The 22,040-nt window shown below is 38.3% G+C and overlaps 1 protein-coding gene across 2 annotated transcripts in view; it reads left to right on the top strand.

Moving 5' to 3' along the window:
* PDGFC (platelet derived growth factor C) overlaps positions 1–22,040 on the top strand; it is a 239,304-nt gene that overhangs the window by 165,950 nt on the left and 51,314 nt on the right. For both annotated transcript variants that reach the window (XM_065903661.1, XM_065903662.1), the window contains one exon: positions 17,180–17,360. In XM_065903661.1, the coding sequence (XP_065759733.1) occupies positions 17,180–17,360 (181 nt within the window). The remainder of the gene's footprint in view (positions 1–17,179; positions 17,361–22,040) is intronic.

Genomic DNA, 22,040 nt, shown 5'->3' with positions numbered 1-22,040 from the left:
GAGGGATAAGGGGACTACCTCTTATCAGAAGAGTCAGATGGAGCCTATGTCACATGAATTCCAAAATGTGCTTTTGTGTTCCAAAAGAAGATCTTTTTAAAGAGAAAAAAAATTGGAGTATAGTTGATTTACAATGTTGTGTTAGTTTCAGGCGTACGGCAAAGGGACTCAGTTTATATATATATATATATATATATATGTCCCCTTTTCAGTTCATATATATGTTCCCATAAAGCTGACCTTTTAAGGTGTGGTTTGTGCTGCTCAACTTATAAGAAAAAGGATTTTGTGCTGCTAGACGGCATTGCAGTTGGGGAGCCCTAGGTTTTCACGTGTACCAGTAAGCACTTGGAAAGGTTTTGTGGAAGTGCCTTGGTTAGGAAGAAGGGAGGGGGTTTCACTCCCTGGGGGGTGGAAAGCCCCTACCCCTAGGCTGTCTGGTGAGAGGGCTGGCCGTGCACAGAACCAGGCAGATCATTGGCACATTTGCTCTGTCCCTCAGCACCTCCATTCAGGACTATATTTTTTTTTCCGACTTCATAATATACTGATATTTATAAATTGGTTTCCATGGAGAGTGAATATAGAAAATGATGCTATCTGGTGATAACAGTGCCACATAGACATTTGGAAAATAATCAGATGTTCTGGAAAAATGTGGTAGTGGGTGTGTTCTGTAATATGTTCTGTGTTTAAGTTGCTTTTTTTTTTTCTTTTGACATGACTATACACATCGAAGGAAATGTAATTTGAATCTTAAACCAGAAAAAAGAAAAAGCTAAGATTTAAGAAAGCAATGCCTTCTGGACTATATAGTTCACTGCTTCATTTTGCCAAGAGGAACCTGATGTCTGAAGCCATTTATTACTGAACAGCTATTTCCTTAAAAAAAGCAGTTCATGAGTCAAGACTGAAGTGGTCTACATATCTATCTGTTTTTCTTAAAGTACTAGGCTATGATATCTTCTTACTGGCTTTAAAACTTTGAATCATAAACAGTACTTGATGGTCTAATTTTTTTTAAACCCTGAAAGTATTTTTTTAGAATTTTTTTTCATAAATCATTGTATTATGAAATAATTTTTAATGAGTATAAATGATCAAAATAAGTACCTTAGGTTCTAAAAATAGCACTCATATTCAGGACTATGCTTGAAATTCTCTAGTATCTTAAGAGGAAGAATATTTTTATTTCACTTTGGTGTAATAAACTTATTTTGTCATTTTCACAGACTTTATCATCAAAAGGTAAATTTGTATGTCTAAACAGATAAGCCTTTTAAAATCCCTTATGCTGCTGATCAGCTATTTAAATATTTTCTTTTAAAATCAGGCCTGAAGTCATGATAATGATTTGATAAGCATTGCATGAATCCTATCCAAATTTTATTATCACACTACTTAAATATTTCTCTCAGCTTTAGAAAAACCCATATCTACTGCACCTTGGTCCAAGCAAGTATAATGACAATACAGCAAATATTAAAAAATGAAACAACCTAACCAATTGTAATCCCTTAAAAATATCTTGATTAATGGTGTGATGCCTTTTGCTAATACGTTAGGCAATGGAACTCAGCTACTCAAAGAATATGTTTAGTTGGTAGGTGAACAGAATACAGAAGGAGCATTCTGTAAGGTGCCTTTGTAAAGTGAAAGTGAAGTCGCTCAGTCATGTCCGACTCTTTGCGTCCCCATGGACTGTAGCCTACCAGGTTCCTCCATCCATGGGATTTTCCAGGCAAGAATACTGGAGTGGGTTGCCATTGCCTTCTCCAGGAGATCTTCCCGACCCAGGGATTGAACCTGAGTCTCCTGCATTGTAGGCAGACACTTCCATCTGAGCCACCAGGGAAGGTGCCTTTGGGTGATAGTTAATTGTGGGTTTCTATGCATGGGATGGTCTTGGTGTTGGGTGAATGAGAGTATATTCGTAGTCTTTCTTTCTTGTCTTAAATTTTGATGCTCTTTAAGTAAACCTTGATACATGCATTGCCATTTCAATATTCCTAGTTTTCTGAAACTCAAGAGTTTGAAATGCGTTACAGGAAGGCCTACTTTTTTCGTATATCTTCCTACATCTATAGGCAAATTCTCCTTTATCCTTACTCTAAGTATTAAAACTAGAAGGAAGAACAAACATGATGATAATCCATGAGAGAAAACTTTTGCTTAAGTCTAAGGAGAATATTAATTTCAATTCTACTATCTGTCAGTACTACAGTGGTGTAGTTGTTGGCATATGTGTTCATATTTATATGAACTGTTACTTAATTATCCCCCTTCATGAATCACAGCCTAATCGTGGCAAAGGGGCTTGCATTACCTCAGTGAAGAGCTATGAGCCTTGCCGTGCAGGGCCATCTAAGATGGACGGGTCATAGTGAAGAGTTCTGACAAACATGATCCACTGGAGAAGGAAATGACAACCCACTCCAGTATTCTTGCCTGGAGAACCCTATGGACAGTATGAAAAGGCAAAAAGATATGGCACCAGAAGATGAGCTCCCCAGGTCAGAAGGTGTCCAGTATGCTGCTGGGGAAGAGTGGAGGTCAATTATAAATAACTCCAGTAAGAATGAAGCAGCTGGGCTAAAGTGGGATCAATGCTCCACTGTGAATGTGTCTGGCGGTGAAAGTAAAGTTCAATGCTGTAAAGAACAGTATTGCATAGGAACTTGAAATGTTAGGTCCATGAATCAAGGTAAATTGGATATGGCCAAGCAGGAGATGGCAAGAGAAGAGAAAGGCAAGGGAGAGAGATAAAGATATACCCAACTGAATGCAGAGTTCCAGAGAATAGCAAAGAGAAATAAGAAGGCCTTCTTAAATGGACAATGTTAAGAAATAGATGAAGACAATAAATTGGGAGCGACTGGAGATCTTTTCAAGAAAATTGGAGAAATGAAGGGAACATTTCACGCAAGGTAGAGCATGATAAAGGACAGAAATGGTAGGGACCTAACAGAAACAGGAGAGATCAAGAAGAGATGGCAAGAATACACGAAGTGAAAGTGGCTCAGTCATGTCCAACTCTTTGCAACCCCATGGACTGTACAGTCCATGGAATTCTCCAGGCCAGAATACTGGAATGGGTAGACTTTCCCTTCTCCAGGGCATCTTCCCAAACCAGAGATTGAACCCATGTCTCCTGCATTGCAGGTGGATTCTTTACCAGCTGAGCCACAAGGGAAGCCCAGGAAGAACTGTACAAAAAAGGTCTTTATGACCCAGATAAGCACAGTGGTGTGGTTACTCACCTGGAGCCAGACATCCTGGAGTGTGAAGACAAGTGGGCCTTAGGACGCATTACTATGAACAAAGCTAGTGAAGGTGATGGAATTGCAGCTAAGCTATTTCAAATCCTAAAAGATAATGCTGTTAAAGTTCTGCATTCAATATGTTGGCCAATTTGAAAAACTCAGCAGTTGCCAGGACTGGAAAAGGTCAGTTTTCATACCAATCCCACAGAAGGGCAATACCAAAGAGTCTTCAAACTACCATACAGTTGTGCTCATTTCACATATTAGCAAGGTTATGCTCGAAATCCTTCAAGCTAGGCTTCAGCAGTACGTGAATTGAGAACTTCCAGATGTACAAGCTGAATTTCATAGGAGCAGAGGAACCAGAGATCAAATTGCCAACATTCAGTTGGATCATGGAGAAAGCAAGGGAATTCCAGAAAAACATCTACTTCTGCTTCATTGACTATCCTAAAGCCTTTGACTGTGTAGATCACAGCAAACTGGAAAATTCTTAAAGAGATGGGAATAACAGACCACCCTGCCTGTCTCCTGAGAAACCTCAAGAAGCAACAGTTAGAACCAGGCTTGGAACAACTGACTGGATCCAAATTGGGAAAGGAGTAGGACAAGACTGTATATTGTGACCCTGCTGATTTAGCTTATATGCAGAGTACATCATGTGAAATGTGAGGTTGGATGAATCACAAGCTGGAATCAAGATTGCTGGGAAAAATATCAGAGCCTCAGATATACAGATGATACAACTTTAATGGCAGAAAATGAAGAGGAACTGAAGAGCCTCTTGATGAGAATGAAAGAGGAGAGTGAAAAAGCTGGCTTGAAACTCAACATTCAAAAAACTAAAATCATGGCATTCGGCCCCATCGCTTCATGACAAATAGAAAGGGGAATGTGTATCTGAAACACATTACTAAAAGAGAATTCAGTAACAAATTTTATTTTTGAAGGCTCCAAAATCACTGCAACACTGACTGCAGCCTTGAAATTTAAAGATGTTTTCTGTCTGGAAGAAAAGCTTATGAAAAACCTAGATAGTGTATTAAAAAGCAGATACATCACTTTGCCCACAAAGATCCATATAGTCAAAGCTATATTTTTTCCAGTAGTCAGTACTAATGTGAAAGTTGTACCATACAGAAGGTGAACATCGAAGAATTGATGCTTTCTAGTTGGGGTGCTGGAGAATAATCATGAGAGTCCCTTGGGCTGCAAGGAGATCAAACCAGTCAGTCTTAAAGGAAATCAACCCTGAATATTCTCTGGAAGGCCCGATGCTGAAGCTGAAGTTCTAATACTTTGTCTACCTGATGCGAAGAGCCATCTCATTGAAAAAGACCCTGATGCTGGGAAAGATTGAAGGCAAAAGAAGAGGGTGGCAAAGTATGAGATGGTTAGATAGCAGCATGGACTCAATGGATGTGAATTTGAGCAAACTGTAGGAGGAAAGAGGAGCCTGGCATACTGCAGGGGGTTGCAATGAGTCAGACATGACTTCACAAATGAACAGCAGCAACATGTTTAATAAATAGCCACACGCCACAAAGTATCACACTAGGCAAGCACATGTGTTCTTGTGGATTTATTGTAAGAATAATTATTTGATAGTGATGATGACTAAAAGTGGTCCTCAGAATAGAAAGGAGCTTTGTCTTCAGAGGGAGTTCTCAGCAGTTGACACAGTGAAGTGAGCTCCTAAATCTTGGCATAGTTGCAGGAATTGGATAATGAAACAAGGTGATGTTTCTATAACAGAGAGAAGAAAGGCCAGAGGGGCTGGTTCTGAGGTCTGCCTGGAGCCAGAGGTAGTGACCTTGCAACTCGGGGCTGGATGAGGAGCTCTGGATCTGCAGTTTCACAGAGTGGAGTCATTGCATGTGTGGTTGTGCTGATAGCAGTTATTTGTTAAAAAAAAAATACCACTTATTGAGAAGTTTACTCCTTAGGCATCATTCTAATTACTTCAGATACATTCTCTCATTGACTCTTCTTGACAAGCTTGAATGTTAATCAGTATTATCCTCATTTAAAAGAACAAAATCTGCGGAATTGTCATCAGAATTCTTGGAGTTCCATGGGTCCACTGTGTTCTGTTTAGCTAGAGACAGTATGTGCAATAGCTAATAATATGGACTGTGAAGCCTGGAACATGGTCCCTTCCCCCCGTTACTCTTCGCTGTGTGACTTGTTTTGTTACCTCTGTACCCCTCAGTTTCCCCATCTCTAATCTGGTTTTAATAATCAGAGCTAAGATAACATTGTGTTGGAGACTGAGTCAGTTGATATTTATAAAGTACCTGCAAATAGTGTGTATTCCATATTCCTTACTTTGTTGTTGTGATTATTATTTTGCACAAATTTTTTAAAAGACTTGGGATTTTGGTAAAAGTTAACACAAATGCCAGGCAAGTACAGCCTTGAGAACAAAATAAAGTGGGGAAACTGCTAAATAAATTCTACCAAGAGAATGAACTGGTCATTGCAAACACCCTTTTTCAACAACACAAGAGACGACTTTACACATGGCCATCACCAAATGGTCAATACCGAAATCAAATTGTTTACATTCTTTCTGGCCGAGATGGAGAAGCTGTATACAGTCAGCAAAAACAAGACCTGGAGCTGACTATGCCTCAGGTCCTTAGCTTCTCTTAGCAAAATTCAAACTTTAACTAAAGGGGGGAAATCACTAGGCCAGCCAGATATGACTTAAATCAAATCCCATATGAATGTGCAGTGGAGGTAATGAATGGATTCAAGGGATTAGATCTAGTTAACAGTTTGCCTGAAGAACTATGGACAGAGGTCCATAACATTGTACAGGAGGCAGTGAACAAAACCATCCCAAAGAAACAGAAAAGCAAGAAGGCAAAGTGGTTTCTGATGGAGGGGAGGCTTTACAAATAGCTGAAGAAAGAAGAGAAGTAAAAAGCAAGGGAGAAAGGAAAAGTTACTTCCAACTAAACACAGAGTTCCAAAGAATAGCAAGGAGAGACATGAAGGCCTTCGTCAATGAACAGTGCATAAAACTTGAATAAAACAACAGAAGGGGAAAGACTAGAGATATCTTCAGGAAAATTGGAAATTTCAAGGAACTATTTCTCTCAAAGATGAGCATATTAAAGAACAGAAACAGTAGAGACCTAGTAGACACTGAAGAGATCAAGAAAAGATGGGAAGAATACATGGAAGAACTGTACAAAAACGATCTTAATGAACCAGATTACTATGATGGTGTGGTCAGTCACCCAGAGCCAGACATTCTGGAGTGTGAAGTCAAGTGGGACTTAGGAAGCATTGCTGTTAATAAATCTAGTGGATGTGATGGAATTCCAGTAGAGCTATTCAAAACCCTAAAGAACGATGCCATCAAGGTGTTGCATTCAATATGTCAGCAAATCTGGAAGACCCAGCAGTGGCCACAGTACTGGAAAAGGTCAGTCTCATCCCAGTTCCCATGAAGGGTAGTGCTAAACAATGTTCTAACCAAAAGACAATGTACTCATCTCCCATGCTAGTGAGGTCATGCTTAAAATTTTTCATGCTAGGCTTCAGCATTTTGCGAGCCAAGAACTTCTAGATGTCCAAGCTAGGTTTAGAAAAGCAGAGGAACCAGAGATCAAATTGCGAAGATTCACTGGATCATAGAGAAAGCAAGGGAATTCCAGAAAAACATCTACGTCTGTTTCATGGACTATGGTAAAGCCTTTGACTGTGTGGATCATAACAAACTGTGGAAAGCTCCTAAAGAGATGGGAATATCAGACCATCTTACCTGTCTCCTGAGAAACCTGTATGCAGGTCAAAAAGCAGCAGTTAGAACCCTGTATGGAACAACTAATTGGTTCCATATTGAGAAAGTCATGCAACAGGGCTGTCTGCTGTCACCCTGTTTGTTTTACCTATACGCTGAGCACATCATGACAAATGCCTGGATGAGTTACAAGCTGGAATCAAGATAGGTGGGAGAAATGTCAACAACCACAGATATGCAAAGGATGCCACTCTAATGGAAGAAAGTGAAGAGGAACTAAAGAGCCTCTTGATGAGGCTGAAGGAGGAGAGTGAAAGAGCTGGCTTAAGACTAAATATTAAAGAAAAAAAAAAAAACTAAGATCATGACATCCTCCCCCATTACTGCATGGCAAATAGAAGGGAAAAAATTGGAAGTAGTAACAGACTTCCTTTTCATGGGCTCTAAAATCACTGCAAATGGTGACTGCAGCCATGAAATCAGAAGACGATTGCTTCTTGGTGTTAAAGCTGTGACAACCTAGACTGTGTGTTGAAAAGCCAAGGCATTACTCTGCCGACAAAGGTTCGTAGGTCTTCCCAGTGGTCATGTACAGTTGAGAGAGCTGGACAGTAAAGAAGGCAGAATGCCAAATAATTGATGCCTTCAAACTATGGTGCTAGAGAAGACTCCTAAAAGTCCCTTGGACAACATGGAGATCAAACCAGTCAATCTTAAGGGAAATATGCTACTCATTGGAAGAACTGATGCTGAAGCTGAAGCTCCAATATTTTGGTTACCTGGTGCGAACAACCAGCTCATTGGAAAAGTTCCTGATGCTGGGAGAGATTGAGGGCAGAAGGAGAAGAGGGAATCAGAGGATGAGATGGCTGGGTGGCATCACCAATGCAAAGGACATGAACTTGGGCAAACTTCGGATGATGGTGAAGGACAGTAAAACCTGGCATGCTGTAGTCTGTGGCGTGGCAAAGAGTTGGACACAGCTGGGTGACTAAACAACAATCGTAAATGCATGCCTTTTTCTCACTCAATAATATCATTTGCCTTTATTCACAAAGTATATTTTATTGGTTAAATACATTACTACACAATTTGACATTTTTCTCTAATCAGTTACTCTTTTTTTTTTTTTTAATAATGTCAGTAAGAAAAACTATTGATCCTTGTATATTTATCTCAAGTTTATTGAGGTAACTAAATTCTGTTTTAGTTCTGGTTGATTTTATAAAAGCCAAAATCCTTGAAGTCATCTTTGACACCTGTTTTTCTCTCCCATCCACACCATCTCTGTCAGATCTTCAGGATATTCGCAGCCTGGAATATCTTTACGTCCTCCTCCCCCCATGCTCAAGCCTCTCCTCCCCATAGCAGGATGATGCTCAAGCATTTCCAGTTTCTGTGCTTATGGACTAAAGTCTGTCCTTAAGGGATTTATTGTCAACTAAGCATCATTCTGGGGGCTTCTCCAACGGCTCAGCAGTCAGTAATCCACCGGCAATGCAGGAGATGCGGTTTCAATCCCTGGGTCGGGAAGATTCCCTGGAGGAGAATATGGCAATCCACTCCAGTATTTTTGCCTGGAGAAACCCACAGACAGAGAAGCCTAATGGATTACAATTCAAAAGGTCACAAAGAGTCAGACACAATGGAGCGACTGAGCACCAAGGATAATCTTTTCCTCTGTTTCTATTATGTTTATTTGCTTTCCTCTCATTAAAGTAGCTAGAGCGTTCCTCCAAAGTACTGAAAAGCAATAGTGAGACTGGCCAATCCTGCCTTTGTTCTAAGTTTAATGAGAATGAATTTGGTTTTATTTAATGTAATATTTGCAGTTAATTTATGTTACCCAGTTTTACCATGATTTAAATGTTTCCTGCACTTCACAGTTGACTCAGTTTTTATCTGAGTAGTTGATTTATTATGTTTTTCAATATTTATTAATATGAGCATATAATTTTTCTCCTTTGAATATTCTAAAAGTTATTCTTATATTAATCCTCAAGTTTAAGAACTAAATCCATACTCTGTTAAGAAGTATTATATCGTTTAATCCACTGTTGGATGATATTTGATTAAATTTTACTTAGAATTTTTGCATTTCCCTCCATTTATGAATGAAATTGGTCTTCATTTTTCATGTTTGATATTGGCATTTCAAAAAACTTGGACATAATACTTTTTCCCATTTATTTGAAATGTTTATTTTTTCCAGTGTCATTGAGATGTAATTAACATGTAATATTGTGTATGTTTAAGACCTGCAGCATGTTCATTTGATATACTTGTATGTTGCAATATGGTTGCTACTGTGGGTTGGTTAACAGCCCCTTACTGTCAGATCATTCTACTTCTTTTTTGTGCTGAGAACATTTAAGATCCACTTTTAGCAACTTCCAAATATATGATACAGTATTGCTAACTTTATTCATAAGATTTAGGCTAACTTTTTTTTTTAATTAATTGAGTACATATCTACCTTCTAAATCTTTTTTTACAATTTCTTGTATAAAATTGAAATTATCGTTCCTTTAAAATCAAATGGACCTCTTCTATAAACTTCATGCCATTGCATCATTTTTATTGATAAAGATTTGACAGTCTTTTCAATTTCTTCTGGTGTTATTAGTCTGTTCACTTTTTTACTCAAGCTTTATAATTTATATTTTCCTAGTAAGGCATCCATGTCATTTAGCCTTTCAGATTTAACTGGTATAGTGTTACCTAAAGCATATTTGCAGATGTGAAATCCATTTTTATCTGTGATTTTATCATTCCTGTGTATGTAAATTGTTGACCCTTCTCTATCTTTCCATTTTCTCCTCATCTCTCTCTCTCCCTCCCTGTCCCTTTTCTGAGAACCAGCTCTTGGTTTTATTTCTGAGTTCTAATTTTATGTTTGAATATATCTTTTATAGTTTTGTCTTTACTTTTTTTCACCTTATACTCTCTTGTTTTTTTTTAATTTTTCTATCTCTGTGGACTGAATTTATGGCTTATGTATTTGCAGTACTTTTACATAGTAATAAGATAATTTAAAACTATTCACTTCCTACTGTGTGCAATCCACCACATACATGTACAACATCTCCATTTTTACACATAGAACTCTTGTATTTTCCTGAGAATTACCCCATCTTATGTGGTCCTCTCTCTGAAATGTTCTACTTTGTTTCACTCACCGTGTAGATTTAAAATTCTCCATAGAGAATTTTGAGTGTTTAGAAATAAACATCCCTGAGTCAGTTAACATAAATATCTGTGGCTAGGTATGCCCGAATTCTCAAGTTCACTGATCCATTTAATTTGAATGGTCCTTGATGTTTCTCCAGCCACTGAACAAAATCATGTGGCCAATCTGAACAAAGGCACGTGAATCCTACACTGTTAGCCCTCAAAATAGAGCAAGTATAGTTAAGTAGACATATTTTAAATATAGTAGGCCATGTGACTTGGCTCTTGAGAGCATGGGATCTGAAGCTCAACTATCAAAACTGAAGCCTTTGCTCTACACTTAGTTGCTCTGTGGCTTTGCCCAGGTACTTAGCTTTTCTATATGTTATAATCTATAAGATGGCCACAATGACAGTATCAACTTTTTATGATTTTTGTGAGGATTAAATTAGTTAATATATAGAGACCAATGTATATGTGTATGATGTATAATTATTAAAACATATTTTCATTATAAGGTAAAGCATGGATGTGTCCAAATGGGGATTTAAAGCTTTTACTCTGGGTCTGGGTTGTCTTCTGTTAAGCTGAAGTATAAGCCGGTAAGCACTGTTGGGTAGTTGTCATCTTATTAATTTTATTACCTTTCTCAACAAGCCCAGGCTCCCGTTGACACATGCAGAGCAAGGCCTTTCTTAAGATGCACGTTTACTTGTTGGCAGAGTTTCACGCCACCTTCAGGTCTGATCATTTTCAGGGCAGATTTAATTGACAGGGTTTTAGTTAGTATGAACTAGAAGCAGCCTGTCTTTCAAGGTTGGTTTATTTTTGTGGAAGGAAGGTGGTTGTCAGACAATTGTGTTTATAAGTGAATTTATTTCTTTGGTTTACTCCTCAGCAACCCTCCTATCTTCACAGTTTTTAAATTCCCACATGAGAAAGAAAATTTTGTCTACAATACCAGACTTGTTTGTTAAACATAAAAGGACATAAATCCTCCCTGGGTCCCCAGGGGTATGGTAGAGAAAGGGAGTGATCATTATAAACCACTTAGCGCTGTGTGCTCTGTATCATGTTTCCTTGAGAAAGTGATGTTTGATTGGCCCTTAATGTAGGTTTAGTAAATCCCTTAAATACTGATGTGAGCAATTGTGCACACTGGAAATTAATACCTGAGAGTATATTATAGGGTTTACCGTGTCTCTAGAAAAGTCACCTGAGCATGTGTAGATTTCTGAACCTGAGATGATTCTGTTTTGTAATTTCACATTTATGGGTCCAACGTTGGTTGATTTTCTTTTCTTCTGCTCATTTGGCTGAGGTCCACAGATAATCTTTATCATTGTTTTCTCTTTTCCTTTTTTTCTTGATGTTTTGAACTGTGCTATATTGTATCAGCCAACCAGCTTATGCAATGAAGCCTATATTCCAAACATGGCATTCTATAAGAAAGAAAAATTATTTCAAATTATTGTGGAAGACAGTTGGATTGAATGCATTAGTCCTTTTCCAGCCATACTCATAAGCAAGTTGGAGGAAAATATGGAATCAAGTGGCAATGTTTTTTTTTTGTTTGTTTTGTTTTGTTTTGTTTTTCTATTTTGAAGAAACCATGAGACATGGGGATGCATCCCAAGTAGATTTTCACTGGCTCTGTTTTAGATGATTTGACTCTAATTTAAATTTTTAAAATGCTGTTTTTAGCAAGAGAATTTACTGTTTTGACTCACACAATTAATGGTAGAATAATTGGATGAAATTTGTAGTTATATTGTCTTAGATTCCACTTTTGAAAAAAAAAATCCTAAAATGCCTAATCTACCATGAAACAATTTGTAGCAAAACTTTTAAGTGTTACTATTTTTAAGGCAAAGAACATAGCATTTTTTAGATGTTCATCTCATTTAACTTCATGGAATGCAAAACTATGTAGATCTTTAAAACACAGTGATAAATGGATGCCTCAGACTTGTATGAGCTTGTGAAAATGAATTACCAGCTATCTCACTGCAAATCCAGAAATTATTATAAAGATTAGGACTATGTGTTGTTTTCTTTTTGAATGACATCAAATTCAGTAAAAAGTCTTCATGAAACAAGTAATAATATACTTGCCAGGCTTCTCTTATTTGCAGGACAGTGGTTTTTGTACAAGTTAGGTAAGACAAAGTTTAAGACTTATTTGTTCCTTAATACATGCTTAACATTTATAATCTAGATATTTCCTAGTGTGCTTAAATACTCCTTTTAAATACTTTTAAAAGGCTTACTCATCAGATTAACACATATAGTGTGGTGGTTTTTTTTTGGCTGTGCCACATAGCATACCAGATCTTAATTCCCTGAGCAGGAATCCAACCCCTACCCCAGCGGTGGAAACACAGAGTCCTAACTACTCAGCCATTGGGGAAGTCCAGTGGTGTTTCTTTTTTTAACAGAAATCAAAAGGAAATTATGTACAGCAAAATAGTTATGTGAGTTGTTAATTTTAAGTTCCTTATAAATGATATTCTTATCTCTTGAGATGTTTCTGTTAAAAAGTGTTAGTTGCTCAGTGGCATCTGACTCTCTGCAGCCCCATGGACTGTAACCTGCTAGGCTCCTCTGTCCTTGGAATTCTCCAGATAAGAATACTGGAGTGAATAGTCATCCCCTTCTCCAGGGGATCTTCCAGATGTTGCAGGCAGATTTTTACCATCTGAGCCATCAGGGAAGTCGCCTTAGAAAGACAGTTATTTTGAAAATGGCTGGGGGAGGGATAATTCAGAAGGTTAGATTCACATACTACTATATATAGATAATCAGCAAGGACCTACTGTATAACATAGGAAACTATACTCACCATCTTATACTAACCTATCATGGAAAAGAATCTGAAAAAGAATAGATCTAGGTATTTATGTATAACTGAATCACTGCCCTGTACACTTGTAATTTACACAAGCATTGTAAACCAACTATATGCCGATAAAAACTAAATAAGTTTTTAAAAAATCTGATGTAATGTTTTGATCTTATGCGTTCACCCAGCCAGCTGATTGAAAATGACTTCATAATTGCCAGGTCCAGGGAGAGCTGCTTGGTTTTCATCCTCCTTGGTCCTCTTTGGCGTGGGTGATCTGCCCACTTCTGCTTGGGTGCACCCTATCCCCCCTTTTCTCTTGATTCTGTGTCATCCATCACAGTGGTTTTCCTGCTGCTTCCCTGACGGCTCCTTTTCAGGCTGTTTTTGTTAAAAGTTCTTCCTTCCTGCCCACACTTGAGATGCTCTGGTTTCCTAGCATCCTCAGATGTGCTGGGATCCTGTGTCTATATTGCTCCCTCACCGAAACTCCCAATAGCCGCCCTGTAGGCTGCAAACTCAGGTGCCCATGTGAGCAAGTGATGGAGATCAATGAAGATCTGGGTACTAAAAAAAAGTACCATAGAAACTACACAGGGGTTTTTAAAAACTGGAGGGAGGATGTCCCCTGGCCTAGCCTCCATTTCCATGAAGGAGTGAAGGCCATCCTGACCTCAGGTAGTGAACGATCTATGTGTCTGACACACAGGTGCGGGTTGAGAGAAAGGCCCCTCCAGCCCCTGGAGTGGATGCCAGTTTTGCAGACCTGAGCCCGCAAGGAGTCACACCAGGGCAAAGAGTACTTAGTATGACCAGATGTTCAAGTTTGTTTTAAGAAAGCCTGAAATTCAGATTTTTCTGTGAAATGCAACTTTTTCAAATGGTGATTTGCAGGCAGGAAAAGCCGACTATCTTATGATTTCATGTATAGGTGGAATCTTAAAAATAATTATATAAATAAGCTTATTTTCAAAATGGAAATAGACGCACAGACATAGAGAACAGAATTATGGTTACCAAATGGAAAAGAGTGGGGGTGGGAAGGGGTAGGAAGGGGTGATGGGAGATAAGTCAGGAGGTTGGGATGAACATACACACGACTGTGCATAAAACATATAAAACCACAAGGACTGATGGTAGAGCACAAGGAACTCTACCCAGCGTATTGTAATAATCTATCATGGAAAAGCATCTGAATATATATATATATATATATATATATATATGTACATATATTACATATATAAAACTGAATCATTTTGCTGTACACTTGAAACTCTCAGGTTATAAATTAACTATACTTCAATTAAAAATGAAAAAATACAGGTACTGCCTAAAAGATTAATTAATTAAATGTTGGCCTAAATATTTTAAAGCAGTGTGAAGTGGAGTGAGGTCGCTCAGCCGTGTCTGACTCTTTGCGACCCCCTGGACTTGTAGCCCACCAGGCTCCTCTGTCCATGGGATTTTCCAGGCAAGAACACCAGAGTGGGTTGCCATTTCCCTCTCCAACAGTGTAGAACCTCTTTACACTGTGCTTCCCTGTTTTCAACCCTGGTCTGAAAAATAACTTTCTCACATTCAACCCTGGAATCCCAAGGTGGCCTCACCTACACCTGTCCTCCCAGCTTGAGCTCCGTCCTCTGCTCACAGACAACCAGCCAGGCCCTGGGGTTCTTCTGTTACATCCTCAGGATTGTGCTTCTTGCTAGAATGCATTCCCCCACCTCTTCCCCCGGCAGCCCAGATGCTCCCTTGTAAGCCAACCCTAATCTCACCGTGTAGGGTTTTCCTCACCCTGCCAGCATTCCACAGTGTTCCCTACGCACTCTCGTTAGAGCAGCCGCCAGTGTTGAATGGACCCTGAGCCCGCAGGAGCTGTGTTTTCATATTTGCACCCTGAGAATCTAGCCCAGCACTTTGTACCAAGTCTGTGCTTCACAAATACTCACAGAATGATTGACCAGCCTGAAATCAGCTCTCTGCAAACTGGTCCTGGTGGTGGCTTCTATCAGCTAGCTTCCCTCCCAAGCACAGAGCAAACATACTCTGTGAATAGCAGCTTTGTTCCACATGGAAACAATCTTGATATAAACATTACTCTTTGATCTAAAATGCTGGTTATCAACTTTTGTACCAGATAGGTCTGAAATAACCACCCAGTCTGTTTTACCCCCGTCTTCCTCCCCTGTGCCCCACTTACTGGTCCCACCACACACTTAGAGCAGGTTCCCGGGATGGTTGTCCTGAGGAGGCTTATGCATTTGTAATTTATAACCCAGACTTGTCATGTGATAGAGCAGAAATACTCTCTCCCTTTGGTATTTGAGTTTTCTTCACATTTATGCTTTCAAACTCTCAGGGTTATAGGTATGGGGTAAGGATGTGCCGGGTAGGGATGTGGGGCAAACTGTTAATGCTTTCGGCACTGCTCAGAAACTGTTCCATTTCTCTTTTCTCAAAACATCCCTGTGAGTCAGATTGCACTACCCTAATTTAAGGACAAGAAAAATGAGGCTGGAACAGGTATAGTTACCATTAGAGAGTTGTGGCTAATTATTTAGATTAAAATTTATAAGTATAATTGGTTCGTTATGCACTTTTTCCTTTTTCAACATTTTTTTTCTTCTGTAAATTCTATACTATGCAAAATATATTAATTTTTGTTGTCTGGTACATACTGGTTTTAGACTTTCTAAAAAAAAAAAAAATCTACCAATAGTTTTCATCCATGCCAGACCTCCCGTAAGAAAAATTTGGCAACATGCTAAGAATTCTGAAATGCATCATAACAATGATCCTCTATTTATATATGCAGTTGTTTAAAAATAGATATAAAGGCCTATATGCTATGTAAAGTTGAAATAATAACAGTAATTTATATTAAAATAATGCATGTAAGTGAATAGATACACATGCCCAGTTGCACAAAAAAATAAAATGAAGTAGTCAGATGTTTGTATCTTTTAAATAACAGACTCATTGTGTATATGATAGCTATGGTAATAGACTAAATGGGTATGTCTCATTGTTTTCATCGTGATGCAGAGCATAAGCCATGTTCCTGTTAGTGGTTTGATTCTCTAGAATAGTAACTCTTGTTCCAAAGCATAGACACTCCCTTTATTTGATAGTTGAATGTCTAGAAAATTGGGCTTAAACTAAACCTTTGAAACATATTTGCATATATATGTGAGACAGTATTATGTTCCAGATTCAGATGGACAATAGCAAGAATGTCACTTATGTGAATGTCCAGTGAGCTGTTTAAAAGGCCTGAAGGGCCTTTTCAGGCCATTTTAAGGATTCTCCTGTGTTGGGTGTCCAGGGACCTTGCCCTCCTCATCTGCCATCATTGAGAGAGCCTAAAATGCCTCTACACATTTCTGGAACATTCTGTAAGGCAACTCTGCTCTCTATGAGTACCACTGATCAAAACCTTCAAACCCAAGGTAACAGTGGTTAGAAAAATATAAGCCATTCACTGCTTAGGTTTAAGATGCCATATGTAATGCAGTGTAAACTAGAACCACAGAGGATTGATTCCTTTCTTCAAGAGTTTTACAGCCTAGCCAACTAGATGGATCACTTGCATATATATAGTTAAATGTTGAAAATATGTGTTTGACAGAAAGAGAAAGATGTCTGTGAGCTGAGGACACACAGAAAGGTCTCACAGAGGCAGTGTAGTATGGAGTGGGATTTGGAGAATACGTATATAATGAAGAGGCTCTAGAAAAGCTTGGACACAGATGAGGATAGGGAGCAAGGAGTCTGACCAGGTGAAGGAGTTACTCCTGGAAAGTGTGGGACAGTAATCATGGAAATCAACAGTAGAGCAAAACTGTTATATCCAAATGGAAATTAAACTGAATAATTCATGAATTGAATATCAGATACGGTTGCTACATACAGAATATCTAAGTTTGATGTGGCTGTTTAGTGAATTTGGAGCTCCTTACCAACAAGACTGGAGGGCTTAGAATGCAAGACTCATATTTCTTTAATTGAGAGTGCTTTTTCAGTTGTGTCTCATCTTTGGCATATTTTATTCTATTTACACAGTTAAATTTGAGATGCACCCACTCCCTCGAATTCCTAAAATAACAGATCATGGTTTTATGTCTCTTTTCTCCTGGTCTCTTGCAGGTATGATTTTGTAGAGGTTGAAGAACCAAGTGATGGAACCATTTTAGGGCGCTGGTGTGGGTCTGGCAGTGTGCCAGGAAAGCAAATTTCTAAAGGAAATCAAATCAGGATCAGATTTGTATCTGATGAGTATTTTCCCTCGGAGCCCGGGTTCTGCATCCACTACAACATTGTCATGCCAGTAAGTACCACTTAGAGATGCCCCTATGTATACAGATCAGACTTGCTTATTTCTTTTTCCCCTCTTAAACATGAGATTAAGGAAAACCAAGAACCAAAAACCTTCTCTAGCTTGATGGTTTTTCATGAGTGTCACTATAGTTATCACAAATAACTTGCGTGTTGTCACTTTAAATCATTAGTGTCTGTATTGCCTCAAAAGTCAGTGCTTTTATGTGATGTTTTACTTTTTCTTCCCCGTTAAGGTGACATCGTTCTTTCTACTCCTTTCCATGCCCACCAAAAGTTGATTTTTTAGGTGGGTTCCTTATAAATACGTGCATGACATTTTTCATCTTTTTTTTTTTTTTTTTTTTTGGAAAATGGTAAACTCCCTAGTGCCTCAATAGTAAAGAACCCGCCTGCCAACCCAGGAGATGCGGGTTCATTCTTGTGTTGGAAAGATCTCCGGAAGAGGGAAATGGGAACCCACTCCAGTGCTCTCGCCTGGGAAATCCCCATAGACAGAGGAGCCTGGTGGGCTGCAGTCCACGGGCACACACAAGGATCACACACGACTTAGCAGCTGAGCAGCAACGAAACGTGTTAAATATTCTTTTCAAATCAAAGTTTTAGTAAAATATATTTTTAAAAGCAGTAACCTCAATTTTCCTACTTATCTTAATGTTTATCCTGCTTAAATAATATTTATGTCCTTTGTGCCCCAAAAAGGAAGTTTCAAAATTCTTACAGGAATTTAAGAAATCTGTTTTCTCTGAGTATAATTATTACTCTTTTCATTTGTGTCACAACTTCTCGTACCCTTTATTTTATGTATTATTGTAAATATTTGTATCTATGTATTGTTGTATAACAAAAGTGTTGAAATCATTTTGGCTATTTTTATCACGTTCTACTTATAATAGTAATTCAGGAGTACAAATGTGATGTCCCCTAGTATACTACTCAAATATGTTCAGTATCACCACTTAAAACAATATAAAATTGATATTGTTAATGGTTTTGACAGATTTAGCAAATCATTGCACAATGGGAGCACAGTATGGCGTGAATTACATGCATTAATTGAAATGCATATCCCAACTGTTTATAAAAGAATGTACCTAGCACACTAGCAATTCATGAGGTAATTTAGAAAATATAGAATCAATATTTTGCTTATTTGTATTATAACATTAAACAGAAGTTTCCCTTTTTGATTACCCACTCAATTCTGTGAAATACTATTTAAGCCACTGATTAAATTGTGAAATTGTTATTTGAGATACATCTGAAAAGAAATAACAAAATTTAAATTAAAGCTGGAAAGTGGTAATTTTATTTATTTAGTAGCAGAATTATTTATTGTGTGCAATTTAAGATAAGGGAGATATTTCTAAAATATATGTCACGAATTTTATATGGTGACTTTTGATCAATTTCCTTATATAGATTATTTAAGATATCTTTATCTTAAATATATATTAGCTTTAATAAAATTTAATAATTTCATCTAGAAAAGTTTTAATGGTAGACAAAAATGAACTTATTTAAAAACACATTGATACTGTGATTATTTGTTTGAGTGAAACCACTAAGTATTTATCATCCTTTCACAGTACTCTGCTTCACAGAATTTGTGAGTTAATATTTGTTTTAAGTCTATAATAGCCTTAGAAGCTGTGGCTGCACTTTCACAAAGTTATGCAGTACATATTTTCAGTTTGGGTTTTAGCACAGCTAATGTTTTTAAATATTTAAATATAAAACAATCAAGTTTTACTATAAAACATAATGATAGATCTTGAATCATATAAAAGATTTGATTTACCCCAAACCTGTAACAAAAATAAACTTAAAACTGAGAAGTTATTTGTGTTTTAAATCAGCTAGCATCTTCATATTATGTTGATAGCAACCTGTTATCATCCCACAGAATAAGACATGAAAGTGAAAACATATGTAGGCCAACACCAAGAGTTGTTCTTTTCTGATTTTATGGTCTCGTGAGTTATCTTGTTGTGTAACCCATGCAGTTGTGTGGAGGAAATTAAATACATAAAGACAAAAGCAGGAAATGTACAATGCCTCGTTTAGTCCCAGCCCCGTTACAGTTTTTCAGTAAGTGGTCGAGCACGGGGTTGCCCATGCCACTCAGTCACCCCAGCTTAACTTGTAACAGCAGGTTCACTGACACTTGTGTTTCTATGTGAAAGTGTATGTCAGATTCCTGAGCCCGGAGATGAGACAAAGATGTAGATGATCTTCTGTAAGTACCACCCATCCTCTGGACCAGAAAGGGTCTTGCCCCCTGAATTTGACTCATTACCAGAGATTCACTGTGACCAACACCAGAACTTCATCTGCGAGATTCTGGATGGAAAGGGTATCAATCACTGATCGCATCATCAAAATTAAACTCAGTGCATTTTTAGATCATTATTGAAATAGCTGGATGAATTGTAAATATGGACTTTGGGAGCTGGGGGTTGACAAACTTCCTGGGCTCTGCTGAGTTCTGTCTTTCTTGGTATCTAAGTTGCCCAGTGATGGCTGCCTGGGAAAACAGCACAGGAGCCCTTATTCCAGTTTGCTTTCTGCTTAGAAAGCCAGCAAGCTAGGGACAGAGAAACGAGAGAACAGGACAGTGGTTCCTGCATTGCCTTATGTGATGTGGTGATTTCAATCTTGCCAGGTTGCTCTCTGGAGTGATCATTGGTATATGAATTGTACCATGTCACAAGCTTTCTTTCAGGTTTAAGTTTACTCTGACAGTTTATCTGCCATTCCTTCGTTTGTCCTTTGTCCTACTTGCATGCACCCATCTCTCTTCCCATGCAGCCACACCCATTCTGCTCTCAATAACTGCCTGAAGTTGCTAGGTGAAAATTTGACGAGTAATTTTGCTTTGCAGCCTCACGGAGTGTTTTGAATTATCACCATGCGTCGCTAACGGCACCCCTCCCTGCCCGTCCCTCTGCCCCCTTGCATCCTTGCCAACAGGACAGCATCCATCAATCTTATCTGTGTCTCAGTGAAGGAAAGCCTCAGGGGGAAAGCTTGCCTTTTGGAGCATAGGCTTTAAAGTTCTGTGGCATTTGCTCAGGGGCAAGTGCTCCTCTGAACTCCTGGATCATCGCTCATACTTTTTCTTCTTCTTTTTTGGCCAGAGATAAACTTCGTAATTAGCTCCCCCAGCTCCCCACGAGCCATAGTCCCACTGACTGCAAACTCATCAGCGCAAGGTAGAGCCAAGGGGCCCCTGGCCTGACGGCTTCTCAGTTTACTGAAGACATGATGTTCAGCACAGGTCCTGAGTGGGCTCTGAACTTTGTGCCTTGAGGTTTGTCTCTGTGTGGCTGCTCAGTGGTACCTCATCCTCCATTGCCCCTGGAGGCTATCTGAGCCCCAGGGAGCTGCCTCATTCACTGTATGTTGCACAGTAGTGATGACTCATAAACCAGAAAACTGAACAATCAAGTAATGACACCACATATTCTCCTCGGCCTGGTCTATTATGTTCTATTGCCAAGGATCATGATGCTTGCCCTCCTTAAAGAATGGAATTGGCATCTTCTTTTTTGGTTGGAAACTAGACATCCAAGTAGTTAAATTAGTGCCTACTTATGATGTCATGTGCATTGATGTCCATAACCATCCTTCCTGCTTTTTAATAATTATCTGAATCAATATTTTGCATCTTTTCATACATCAAAAAACTGTTGAGTATGATAGCACTTTTTCTGGGATAATTATGAAGAAAGTTTATTTTAATATCTTTTGTATTTAACAAATAAGACTGAACTCTGCAATCCTTTTTTGGGAGCTTGAATGAATATTTGATTCTAGTCAGCCTTTAAAATTCCGTGGCTCTGATCACCATACATCTTAGCAAGAGAGTTTTAATGCATTAGTTAAAATTCTCAGAAGCCGTTTTTGTCACAGATATTTCCATTAACAATTTTGCTTACCTTTGTAAGATGATTCACCCACTCTTTTTCACTCCACTAGTGAATGAGAGCATATAATGAAACAAGGGATCCCTTACTATTGTGAACAAAGTAATGCTGGTCTGGGTCTCCAACCTTGTAAGCAGATTCTTTACCATCTGAGGCACGGGGGGAGTCCTTAGTATATTTTACTTATATTGTATATAGATATTGTTTCCTTTGTAATATTATACTTCCAATACCTTTTTCTTGATTCCCAGGTACCTTAGACTAAGACATAAATAAAATTCATCTTCCCATTTTGTTCTTTCAAGTAGATATTGTAGACTAAGCATTGGTTTAAGAAAAAACTTAGCATAAGATATTTACCTGAAATTACATGGCTAGTTGTTAATAGCTTAAAAAGTACTAACAGATTGATGACACACATTAAAAATTTAGAATTTTCATGCAGTTTTTGAGAATTATTTATGGAAATGTATATTCTCCAGTCATGCTCCATTAATAAGTAATGGAAAAGAAAACCAGGGCAAAGGATATATATTCAGCTTTCCAATGGTGCATAAGGAGTTAATAATGTCTTTGATTTTTGTTTCCTTTATGCTAGAAGAGAGGGAAAAAAAGGCCCGGTAGATTAGCAGTGAGAGATTGTTTGGGAAGAAATGAAGCAAAACTGAAATAAAACAGTGCAAGCTTGTTTCTGTTTGGAGGCCACACACATTGAGAACCAGTGCACATTTCAGATCTCTTAG

Source organism: Muntiacus reevesi, chromosome 13, assembly GCF_963930625.1.
Source record: "Muntiacus reevesi chromosome 13, mMunRee1.1, whole genome shotgun sequence".
Lineage (NCBI taxonomy): Eukaryota > Metazoa > Chordata > Mammalia > Artiodactyla > Cervidae > Muntiacus > Muntiacus reevesi.
The sequence above is the reverse complement of the archived record's forward strand: the minus strand, read 5'-3'. Positions and strand labels throughout refer to the sequence as shown.